A 12,446-nucleotide genomic window follows, 5' to 3' on the forward strand; every position below is an offset into this window, starting at 1 on the left:
CGCGTGAAAGCATTAACCCTAGGTTCATAAACATGCGTCTCTCATATACACACAACAAAAAAACCTCTTACAGCGCATGGCGTGAAAGAGATGCAAATACATGCATCTCAGTACCTTCATAGAACGATGAAAGCTCACTTTGGCGCCAGAAGTCAATGAAAGTTGTTTCCAACTAATATTAGTAGATTTTTATTAATATCTCCCGTAATACCTAAATTAGGTGGCCTTAAAAATAAGGTGTATCAGAGACATATTTATGAACAATGTAACCGCAAATATATATTAATCTACGGTTAAAGAAAACAGCTTTAGTTTATAACTAGACTTTAAGATTTTAACCTTGGAACGTAACCCCCTCTTTTTTCTTCTTATATCATTTAACACGGTTTTACTTAAGGCGGCATTATTCAGGCAGGTAACCTCTGTATTAATCCAGATATACCTGACGCGTACATTCTTAGTTGGGTGTTTGACCGAGCTCCTTCTCTTCCTTTACGAATTAAAATGAAGTGTTCGGTAATATTTACAATAATGGCAAATCTATTTGCTTGGTCTGTAAACTATGAGTGCACTTTTGTGATCAGAACTTTGATTGTTTTCCCGTTGCAATTCTGCTTCAGAACTCAGCTGACGTTTTTCTTACATTTTACTTTATTTGACTGCGAAGAGCCGAGCCTAGCGACAAAAATCAATTTTTTTCTTTCTCCTCGCAAAGCGCTATCTTGTATAATTGGTTTATGGAAATTAGAATATCTAAAGAATAATTAATAAAAGAAAGGAAGGCTGGCATTGGGAAATATTCAATTCCAGGCTTTTTCTATGGGAAAAATATCACAACTTGCCAACAGCCTTTTTTGTTGATTGAGAATTTTATTCGCCATTCGGATACCGTAGATATGAGTACGACTCTACGACTTTTCGTTTTATGTGACTGTGCTTTATGCGTTGGAGGGTAACCAAATCCGTTTCATATAAAGCTGGCTTTTGTTTTGTAAATAAAAATATATTATATTTAAAATTTTTCGGAACCGCCTAGATGTTCTGATGTAGGCTAAACTATCTTTCATAGTCCTGTATGACTTGTTTGCAACTGTTCAATTGAAATTGATAACTGTTCTAAGCGTTGGACCAATTGCAACATATTTTCCTGCGCCTTTACTGCATTAAAATCGTTTACATTCTCTAATGAGTCTTCCTCAGCAGCGGCCAGTTCAAAATGTAATTTAGCCAAGCTCTCTTGTTGTTCACGTATTTTGGTCATTTGTTCCATAGTGCATCCGGACCCTATACAAAATATATTTCGTTTCAGCATGTTTTAATGTATGCAACCTACGTACCAAATGCCTTCAGTTTGCCGGAATGGAAATCGTCAAGAAGACCTAAAAGTGCTCGCTCCATGTGCTTTACGTCCGGTACTTCTGAGACAAATGAGTGATGTTTAATAAGACGCTCATCAAATTTGTCGAAGTTCGAGCCACTGTCGCCATGGCTAGTGTTGAGCAAATTAGAAGGATCAATACTACCCGCTTTTCCATGTAGCAGGCGCGATTTGCTTTTATTATCTGAGCTATCAATATTTTGTTTGTCAGTAATTCTGTTGTTGATAACAAAATCGTTGTTATTACAGTACACTTCGCTGCTGATTACCCTGATGCTGTTGATATTGTGTTCGTTGCTGCAGATTTCATCAGCGTCTTTTTAGCACAATTATCATTGTGATAATTTATATTTTCGGGCAAATTTAAAATACAAATAAATATATTATATAAAAAATGAAGTAAATAAAGTAAACTTCAAATTAAAATAAAAAAAATATGAGTATACATACAGCCATGGACACGTAAATAGTACACTTGGTATTTGTAAAAAAAGTTAATTTATTACTTAAAACACACTCAGTTGCACAGTTGTGGGTTAAATGTGCTATATTTCCATATTAAGAAACAAATTAAAACAACTTAATCTCTATTTTTCATTTAATGAGCAATAACTTTATATACTTTAATACTTTCTGTTAATATTTTTTTCTATATCCATCGATTTTAATGACTTCTTCACATCTTCATCTGAATTTCGGCCCACAAATTGTAAATTTTTTTTAAATTGCTACTTGCTATTTTTATTTTGAGCATTCCATGAGATTAAGGTCGGGACTCTGCGCAAGGAACTCCAGCACCATAATTAATAATCTTTGAAGTCGTTATTTTACAGCCTTTGTGGTGTAGTTCCGAATATGTCCAGTTGAACGGTATAGACTCATATACAAAGGGATACATTTTGTTTTGGAGTATATCCAAAAACTAGTATCGGTCCATACGGCGGCCGCAGAAGCCGAATGGGTAGGTGCGTGTCTACCATTCGGTATTCAAAGAGAATCTAGGTTCAAATCTCCGCGAAATACCAAAATGAAGAAACAGTTTTTTCTAATAGCGATCGCCCGTCGGCAGGCAAGGGCAAACATCCGAGTATATTTCTGCCATGAAAAAACGCAACTTCATGGGAGAAACAAACATAAACAAAGTTCATGACAAAAAAATCAAATATTTGTTTAAAATGTGTGCATTTATGTGCCCAAAGCTGTTCGAGTATGTGCCTGTATATATAAAACTGAATATCAAATATGTACTACTCAATACTATCTACAAAATTATAAATGCACTCAAATTTTGTGCGGTCTCTTCGTCACCTTTTCATTGAATTCTTTTTAACAATTAAAAGAAAATCATTAGATAACAAACGAAAATTAACATGGCATGACATTAACTCAAAATAATACAATTACAAGCTTGGTTTTTACGAATTTACAAAATCATGTAAAAAAGACAAGGGACAAGATTTCAATAGCAATGCAAAAACAGTGTAAAAATGAATATAGTTAGATATACGAATCATCGAAGCATCGAAGTATCGATTTTATCACAAAAACGCAACAATAGACGTTTGCACCCTCTTCACTCCTTATGCCTTTTTAATTCAACAGCTCAAAGTTTCAGCCTCCCGTGTATCTAGCTTTTGCAATGATATTAATTAAGGCACCAATAGAATTATTATTGAAATGTTCCACATTTGTAAGAAATTTTGATATTTTTGGAAAGCTCTCGAATATATGTACATATATACCTATAATTAGCGCTTAAACCCTTTTTAGGTGTTTGGCCGATTTCGTACTCCTATTCAAGACTACTAATATCAGTCTTTAAAACGCGAATTAACGCGAAGTGTTTAGTTCCGAATTGTTATGGACCAAATTGTATATACCCGCGCACATTATAGTAAAATTCATCTTGGGATTGCTGTTAATTTTTGGAATCAAATAAAGTCATATACAATAAGGGTTATAGCTTGTAACATCAGACGGATTGCAATTTAGTGGGCGTGAATTTTATCCGGTCTCAATAATAATAAAAATTGGAATTCGAATGAGCCTGGGAGCAAGTGTTATAGAAATACACTTGCTTACCCAAAAAATTGCACTGCCCATTTTCCAAAACTTTTTTTCTATTGTATTCCTTTTTTGTGTTTATTACTTTGACCAAAATTCGATTAATTTTCCTTCAGTAAACACCAATATCAAGTTTTGAAAATTACCGTTATATTGGAGATGGCCGTGATTGATCAATTTTGTCTATTTTCAATGCCGAACTACCTTAATCGAAATATATTTGTTTTTTGTACAGAAGTAGTAGCACTGAGCACTAACTAGACAATAGATTTTACATGTCACATTAACTCAGGATTTTACCAAACAAGGCTGCTGTGGGCTGATCCAAAAAAGCATTATACCGCTAAACCTTCTGGGCGTAAAAAATATTCAATTATACAATATTTTCATTGATTGATTAGCATATCTGATTCCGAGAGCTAGTCTAAGGTCATATACATAAGAGTAACCTAATGTTTGAATATTTTATACTTGTATGGGATAAGCCTCATTTAGTTTACTCAACTATCTGCGTTAAATTTCAGTAACCGAAAATTATGTGGAAAATTTCAACACTCAAAAGGGGGCGTCCATAAATTACGTGAGATATTTAAGGGGGGAGGAGGTCGAGTCAAATCTCATCTAATCTTACGTTGGAGAGAGGGGGCGGTCTTGGCAAATATCACGCAATTTTTTTTCTGATTGAAACAAAAAAAAATTATACTATTTTGGTCCATTAACCAGATTGTACATGCTTAAGATTTAATCTTAAGCGTAATCGTAGTATGATTAAGATCATTCACCAATTCGTTCGAAAGAAAATAATTTCATTCATACTTCGACGTTATACATTACTGCTGTCAAACCACCATATTTGTTTTATACCAAATAGCTCAATTTAATCTGAATTTACGTAGTTTGTTTTCGCGCCACTATCAGCCGAACGTGCGACTCGATGAACAAGAGCGTACGAGCTGAGTGGCAGCGACAGCGACAGCAACCTTGTTTAGAGAGAGCCAATATTTACTCCAGGTACATTGCAGTTGATTCATATCAAATTTTTATGCGTGCCTATTTTTTTTTTTTTTAGTTTTTTAACGAGCGCGAATGTCAACAAAGTTGAAATTGTTTTTAATTTTTTTTTTAGGTTGTGAAATGCGATGATCAGACCTGCTGCAGCCCACGCCGGAGTGATCTCCATATGATTCTTCACGACCGTTTTCTGCCACCTCCATACCCCATCACTTAGGTTGATTGACGTTTGATAATTCCGGACTTTAAAGAACATGACGGAAAGTCATTTGCTCCATTTCTAATACGCCTACCGATTCAACCGCTGAATGCCTTTATCAGCACGCCTTATGATCTCTATTTCCCAAGTATACGTGATGATTTAGAGAAAATATGCTGCAGTACATGCGGTATTTACTTCGCGTCTATCACAAGAGCTGCAGAGCACAGGCGAGCAGCTCACATAGCCCCAGCTAAGCAAGCGCGTATGTACCGCAAAGTGCGACCCTCACCGATCGTCGAAAGACGAGCTAATGAGTTACTGTGCGCAAGCGTCAACGGCTTAGAGTGGATAGATCAGAACGAAGTTGAAGGAGCAGATGATTTTACTGAAAATCATATGGACATGTTGGTCCCAATAGTCTCTCTTGAAACCGCGCATGATCTCCATGGACTGAATAAGAGTAGATATTTTTTTTTTATCGCAGTAGTTACGATTTAAGTCTTCTACGAGTATTGTTAAATTTTTATTACACTTATAACTCTCAGCAATATTGATTACTAGTCTTAACTAGTCGTAAATAAAAGCACGAAGCATTTTTTTTTCTTTTTACAATAACAATCTAACGCGTTTACATAAGAAACCCACATTTTGAAAAATCTCACGTGAGATTTGGGGATGGGGAGGGGGTTGAATAAAATCTCACGACATCTCATCAGGGGGGGAGGGAGGTACAGAAAATTGAAAAAAACACCTCACGTAATTTATGGACGCCCCCAAAACTTAATTTACTTAATTTAAAACAAAATTGCAAAACACACAGAATGTAATAAGGAACTGAAACGGTTGTGAAATTTAATAAGGCAAACAATTGGCAATGTTTATAGTTGATCAGAATCACACACTAATATACTAAACAGATTGAGGTATGCTAAAGATCCTTCATAATGTATGCAAAACACCAGCATACGGCACTTAACAGTGGCTGTAAATATATTATCAAGAACATTTTGTAAACTAAATAAAATTAAACCTCACCTTTGAGTAACTTGCGCGGTCGCGATTTAACGAGATCATCATTAATACCTCCACCCGTGATGGTATTTCCATGTAGATGCGGGCGTGGACGACGCTCATTTACGTAAGTTACTTTAGCAGAAGTTAGCTGACCTTTTTCTGAAGTTCTCTCTATAGAGCAACTGGCTGAGTTTCTACTACGCGTTGTGTCACCACTGGACATGTTTTTTATCTACAAAAATTTTCAAGCTTATGTTTGTTCTTCACATAATTTTTATATTACATTAATTTTTGGCACTGTTGGAGACACGGGGTTAGGTGCAGATATAGGAGCTGATTGTGATACAGCCGTATGGTTATGATCCTCCTCGCCTTCAATGTCGTTGGGCACTAGTTTTTGTCTTTCTACAACCTCATCATTAGTCTCCATTTTCTCGATTCCCAAACGCAATCAAATCCACGTCTCTTGCCAAACGGCAAAGTCATTAAATTTCTTAACAAAAGTATAAAATGATTATTATTCCAAACTATTATGAATAATATACTCTTTTCGCAATAACATGAACTATTTAATATATAATTAGGAACTTTGACCTAAGAACATTGCTTTGACATTATCACTTCAGTGGCTCCAAAACTATGTTACATTCCATGCTGCCATCTTGGCTATTTTTAACCGATATTGGTTATTTATTGCTTCGTAAGAGTCTTCGTTCTGTGTAAAACCTCGGACTTTCTAGGTCCAAAGCCACCTTAATAAGGTCCAATAAGTTGGTTGATGGTGGGCTTCAGCCTTTCACACAATAGGCTCGCTAGAACCTAATATACGATATCTAGAAGACTAATACCGCTGATTTGTTTTTCATTCTTATGGTCGAGTAGCGGAAAGGCAGTCCCGTCATCAACGATTGGGATATCGGGATCGTCACATTATCTGTGACATGCGCAGTTGTCACCATTAAGCAATTTTGAGAAGTGTTTCCACTCAGGAAATCGGCCCGGTGTTGAAACCTTCTGTAAATCGCCGAACTTTCTGGTAGGTCGTCGTATTTAGGCCTCTCGTTTTTTCATTCTCTCTTCTTTAATACATCTTTCTTCTTTTTTCAGCTCTCGGTAGCAATCCCACATGGGCCGTGTTGCGCTCGATCCCATGGCGGCCCTATAGACACCATTTTCTTGCCACGGCGCCTTTCGCATAAAGATGCAAAAAACTGCATTTGTGCTTGCTCTGAATTTCCACAAATATGTAATTTCTCCTCCTTTTGTTCGTTTGTTTTGTATTGGGAAGGGAGCTGACGTCACACTTGTCACAATCGCGAAAAATAAAGTAACTGTTTCGAAAAGTCGCCACCTTCTCCATTCACTTCGCCTTGGTTCCGTTCGTGGAGGACAAATGCTTTGATTTTGACTGCTGTGAATTTCAGAAATTTTACTTACATCCAAGGTGGATTTATTATAGGTGACAGCATTCACCCAGCTGAATTTTTCACCGTAGGTATGGCTTACGTCAAAATGATATGCTTTGTTTGTATGGATTGGTATGTTTACATTCGTATGTTTACATTTGCTTGCTGATTTTGACGTTATGCTTGGACCAATCGCAACAACAAATACATGTAGGGTTTTACTTATATGTGGTTGCTGTCACCTATAATAAATTCGCCTTGCTTACATCTCTTTCACGTTATTACGCTCTCGATTTTGGTTTCTCTTTCAAGTTTTTCGAGTTCATGAATGCTTTCCGAGTAGAAACTTGTAGTAATTATGAAAAATTTGTTGATAATGAGTATTCCTCTTATCTCTTTCAACCATGATTACAAATAACAGTAATCAATAAATCCCTTACATAATACATTAGATTTATTAATAAAATTTTTATTTACTGAAAATGTATATTAGTGCAATGAAAATGCAATGCATCACCTCATTCTTTATCCAATACGAACAGAGAAATTGTATGAAAATGCAAAGATAAATTATACAACGCACTAAAAATTTTGCCATTTGCTATAACCTGCATAGTTTTGTCGTTGGTTGCAACATCTAGAACGAGAGGTGAAATGTCATTTGCCGTCAGTAAAATTTTACTGGCTACTGATATTTTCTTAGGATTCAGTGTACTGTTACTGTATTTTTTCCTCTAATTATAAAAATCGTTACACTGGTTAACAGAACTGGTTTCTGCAATTTCACTGGTAGTGCAAACTATCCATCTATTGTAAATTGGAATTCTTGCAATTACCTATTGCAGCAAGTGACATAATCTGCAGAATATGCAGTAGAATCTTGAAGTACGCAATAAAGTATTATGTAAAGTTCTATGATTAGATAATAAAATAGTAAATGATCTTATATTGTATGTAAAATTTTATATTGAGAATAAGGTGTGCACATCTTTCCAATTGGGTTGACTTGTTGCACCTTTGGTTTAAAATATATACATATATATTGGTATATCTTACTACTGTTACTTTTTCCGCTGGATTGTTCAAACCAGAAAAATATATTCTTTAAACCAGAAAAATATATTATTTTTATTATTTTTCAGTTTTATACCATGTTAACTATTTTAAATTTTATTTAAGCTGCTTTCTTCTTAAAACCCATAGTATAAACCATTTCTAAGATGCTTACGATACCCAAGCCGCAAAGTCCCACAGTCAAGCCAAATAATATTTTATCTGCTGGCCCCCCTTTTAAAAAAACTGGGAGATCATTATGAGCCTATAAAGATTTGAGGAATTAATTCTACCTTCAAATTGTTTACTTTAAAAAAATATACCTGAAATTTCTTCATGCTACTTGCAAGTCCATCAGGCAATGCCATTTCCGGATTGTAAAAGATTGCGTAAGTATTCCTAAAATATATAAAACAAAAACAAATATAAAAAATTAACTCTTTCAAATTATTGCATATATTGTGAAGAATATTTTCTTTTATTTATTTATTCGTTGGTGTTAAATTCCGTATGTATTGTACATTTAAGCCTACCGAGTAAGTAAATATCAATTAAAAGTTGGCAAAATGTTCGCAAAATGCAACAAGCAAGCACTGCAAGCACGAGACCGCGTATTCCAATGCTTATAAATAGATTTTGACAAACATTTACTACAAAATGAACTTACACGTAATATTCGGTTCACATTAGCTACAGATTTCTTAATTCAGATGATATGTGTAACATATCGTTATTAATTTTATTTTTTAGGTTTTTACTTTATGCTAAAATCGGATTCAAAATCCACTGTAGGCATGAAACATCATAAGATTGAACAAAATTTGTTTCTAATAGAGGTTTTCTGCCAAGAAAAATCTTATAAAAGCCAAACGCTATCTAGAGGCAATATAGGAGAATGTTCGGATGAAAAACCTACACATGACGGCTGTTTATCAGGCGCTAAGCGCGCATTACCGTCAATTCGAGTATTAATATATTTAAAGGTGATAGCAGTAGACCGGCTGATTTGTTTTTTTTTTTCTTTTGCCGTGTACATTCGGATGCCAGCACAAAATAAAATAATGAGAAGCCGTTCCATTCACACTATCGTCGTTTGCCTCTAGCTTCAACTGAATGACGGCTGTTCAACGCAGTTCGTACTTTTCTCTTTTTGAAGTGAAACTTTTTAGGCGTCGATGGACGAGCGAAATTGGAAGGTAAAATTTAATATCGTTCCGATAAATATTTTCGAAGTTATACCCAAATTTGAAAAGGCGTTTCAAAGTCGGTGATCAACAATACTCGAAAACGGCTAAACCGATTAGTCTCAAATTTTAACACGAGCTTCTTAAATATATTTTTTAGTAATTAATCGAAGATTTTTTTCTCACCGCCATTTTGTCAAAAAAATTTATTTTGCTTATTCCTTCGATGAATTACTAGATTTAACATTACTTTAACGAAATCTGTTCAGTTTTTTAATTTCACAGGATCCAGTTCAGAGATATAGTGGTCACTGCAAAACGTCTTTTTTGAGAGGAGCTCCCGGAGTTCAGATATAGCTCCTTTCCAAATAAATATTTTTATTATTTACTATTTATTACAGGAAACATAAAAAATTTCAGTAAATCAATCTATTTGCTGCCTCATGAGTTAAAAATATTATGTAGGCTATGACGGAACCAGAAGAAACACTCCGTTTTTAGATTTCGTCCGATAAACCTCATTATGATATTAAGTATGGTCGTGTTATAAAAAAATAACCAACCAGAGCATACCAATGGCTTACAACGAACTTATTCATATTTTAGTCGAACATCAATTAATTATACACATTTTGGGCAGACATTAAGCACGCAACCTTTGTAAGTTAAGCTTTAGAAAATTGGAAGTCTCCTACAAAGCTCGAGTCCATGCTGCCAGCACAATACTGCGAGATACTCTTGCCATATTTGAATGATAGGCACTTTTGTGTAAAACACGAAAACACATATTCATCTCTAAAAAATTATTATTTATTTATTTAATATAAGGAAAATAACAATAAATTATTATTTTACAATAAAAAAGGAGCACTAGCTGCCAGGGCTTACGGCTCTCTCTAAAAAATACTGTTAGGAACTTGTTAGAAGAAATTGCATGTTTGTGACAATTCAGTAAATAATTTCGTAATATTGTCATTTGTAAAATTTAAACTAAGCAAACTAACGAAACCGAAGGCCGCGAATAAAATTGAGACAGCTCAAATTAATATTATATAAAGCCTTCAAACTAGTTTTTTCATTTTTATGCAGATGACGCCGTGGCAAGAAAGTGTTGGTGTGTATATAATTTCTTGTGTTTGCTAATTTGTATTGCTTTCGCCTCCTCTTTCTCTTCACAAACAGGTAATTCTCCTCCCTCTTGTTTATTTATTCATGAAACCTGACGACAGAGCGGGTTCGGATGACGCAACCTTGTATTCTATTCTTGATGTCAAATTGCGCTGGAAAGTTAATTTAAAGAAATAACGAGAAGTGCTTAGCTTGAAATTAAATATCTCACTGGCAGGCGCTCAAGCTTATCAATCCGCAACAAATTGCTTGTTTGTTTGTAAACCACCGGTCCAGTGGACCATTCAGACCGGTTTGGACTAACGGTATACAATTTTGGGGATGGGCTAGCTGAAAGTATATCACCTATCCAACATTAGCAAAGCAAAATCCTGCGACCATAATATATCAGGAATAACGACCTTCATCGTGAAGTAACGAAGCAATTGTAATAGCTCACAAACAAGGAACAAAAAACCATATCAACGATGCAGCTTCCAGCCTACTTCAGTTGAATTCTTCTCAAAGACGCTTAAAACGCGAAATGTTAACAGACCTAATGGAGAGTGAATAGCGATTTTATTGCAAAACGCTTCTTAAAACTACTTAAATTATCAAATGAAAATAGCCTATTCGTATCTTTTTATATATACGAGGTGCAATTGCACAACGCTTCTAAAAAATAAATAAGAATCGTTAATAAAGAAAAATAAATTTCGATACAAATAATGATAAATGATGCCGACAGTGCTCTATGTTCCATAGTTATAGATAGCACTACTTCTCATGCGTTAAGAAACACCCAATATAAAATTTAAATGCACCTCTGAAAGTTGAAAGTTTGGCTGTCAAGGCGAATCCACCCAAGGTGTCTTGAATATAGCAGCTGAGTTGTTTTTTATTAGCGATTTGGTAGTTTAGATGTCAAAGAGTCCTACTTCTCTGCTGTTGACTTGTTTGTTTGTTTACATTCTTATATAAATTTAGTATTCATGCTACCAACTTCCAAAAACAAAATAAGTATTAATGTTGTTATTGCTCTCCCGAAACCACCTTATATGAATTCGCTTAGCGTAGCTGCTTAAATTTGATAAAAGAACGTCGTTGTTTTAGCGCCGGCTCGATTTATTAAGAGAGCAGTTACTTGCGCGACAAAACCCATTGAAGAAGTATGAATAAGTGCTAAAACAGTTGACTTAATTTTTGTTTTCCGCTTTTGTACTGGTTTTCCGATTTTGTGAAACTATTTAAGTTTTTCCTCGATTATTAGAGTGAAACTAAATCAAAATAAAACATACAAGAAATTATTTACATTGGTCGGTTTCAGAGTATTTCTGTTCGGAGTGGTTTTCTTCGTGTGTTTCTTCGATGCAATGTTTTCGATTGTGTCATTTTTAAGCAATATATAGTATAATTGTGTTTTGTATTTCTGTAATTGGATTGTGGAAAACGTATTTCTGCGAATGTAAAATACAGAATTAATATACATTTATAAACTTCAATAAAACTTTGTCATAATGTTCATATGTATATGTGTGTGTCCGTCGCAATATTTGTGGACTGAAATTTATTTACAAATTTAGCAAAATACACTTCCATTTGCCTTTGCGTTATTAAATGACTGCAAATGTCTATATAAACATACAGTATCCAGCCAACTATTGGAAATACCTAGTATGCTCTCTTAAGAGCCAGAAAGTTTTCTCGTATTTGGTCCAAAGCGACCGCAGTATAGTGCTTTTATGTAGTTTTTAAGTAATTTGTAAATTGTTGCTCCAGTCTCATATGCACCTGTTCAGACAAATTAGTCACAATGACGAGATTTACAGTCAACAATCATCAAAGCTGCTTTAGTTTCCATTTTGTGATTAGAAAATGCGCCAACATCGATAGTTTTGTGTATTTCATTATTCGTAATTATATTTATTAGAAGTTCACTGAGAGTACAGGACATATTAGGGGAATTCACATTAAGCTGGTTGATTCGTTACATGACATTTTTACGTATATATAGGAGCCCTCACTCC

At 34.7% G+C, this 12,446-nt stretch overlaps 3 protein-coding genes across 9 annotated transcripts in view; 1 reads left to right on the plus strand and 2 right to left on the minus strand.

Annotated features, from left to right (window-relative positions):
* Positions 1-982: 982 nt before the first annotated feature.
* LOC128863491 (coiled-coil domain-containing protein 28B) lies at positions 983-6,296 on the minus strand. Of its 3 annotated transcripts, XM_054102682.1 has the most exons (5): positions 6,215-6,296; positions 5,953-6,162; positions 5,691-5,901; positions 1,338-1,694; positions 983-1,284 (listed from the first exon to the last, which is right to left on the minus strand). In XM_054102682.1, the coding sequence occupies exons 2-5, from the start codon at positions 6,097-6,099 to the stop codon at positions 1,064-1,066; spliced, it is 936 nt and encodes a 311-aa protein (XP_053958657.1). In that variant the 5' UTR covers positions 6,100-6,162; positions 6,215-6,296; the 3' UTR covers positions 983-1,063. The 3 variants fall into 3 exon arrangements, with proteins under 3 accessions (XP_053958657.1, XP_053958656.1, XP_053958658.1); XM_054102681.1 differs by having other exon boundaries at positions 5,953-6,288; XM_054102683.1 differs by having other exon boundaries at positions 1,338-1,415; positions 5,953-6,287.
* A 1,877-nt stretch (positions 6,297-8,173) lies between these two features.
* Positions 8,174-8,771, minus strand: LOC128863767 (cytochrome c oxidase subunit 7A1, mitochondrial). The gene is made up of 3 exons (XM_054103102.1): positions 8,662-8,771; positions 8,452-8,527; positions 8,174-8,393 (listed from the first exon to the last, which is right to left on the minus strand). The coding sequence occupies exons 2-3, from the start codon at positions 8,494-8,496 to the stop codon at positions 8,250-8,252; spliced, it is 189 nt and encodes a 62-aa protein (XP_053959077.1). The 5' UTR covers positions 8,497-8,527; positions 8,662-8,771; the 3' UTR covers positions 8,174-8,249.
* A 2,733-nt stretch (positions 8,772-11,504) lies between these two features.
* Positions 11,505-12,446, plus strand: part of LOC128865025 (unconventional myosin ID) — a 42,394-nt gene continuing 41,452 nt past the window's right edge. For 2 of the 5 annotated variants that reach the window (XM_054104894.1, XM_054104890.1), the window contains exon 1: positions 11,564-11,735. Coding sequence is in view for 1 of the 5 variants with exons in the window: in XM_054104889.1 (XP_053960864.1) it covers positions 11,945-11,952 (8 nt within the window). In the remaining 4 variants the exon portion in view is untranslated. Of the gene's footprint in view, positions 11,736-11,793; positions 11,885-11,932; positions 11,953-12,446 lie in introns of those variants that run through there. The other 3 variants (XM_054104893.1, XM_054104891.1, XM_054104889.1) reach the window with 3 other exon arrangements.

This window comes from Anastrepha ludens, chromosome 5, assembly GCF_028408465.1.
Source record: "Anastrepha ludens isolate Willacy chromosome 5, idAnaLude1.1, whole genome shotgun sequence".
Lineage (NCBI taxonomy): Eukaryota > Metazoa > Arthropoda > Insecta > Diptera > Tephritidae > Anastrepha > Anastrepha ludens.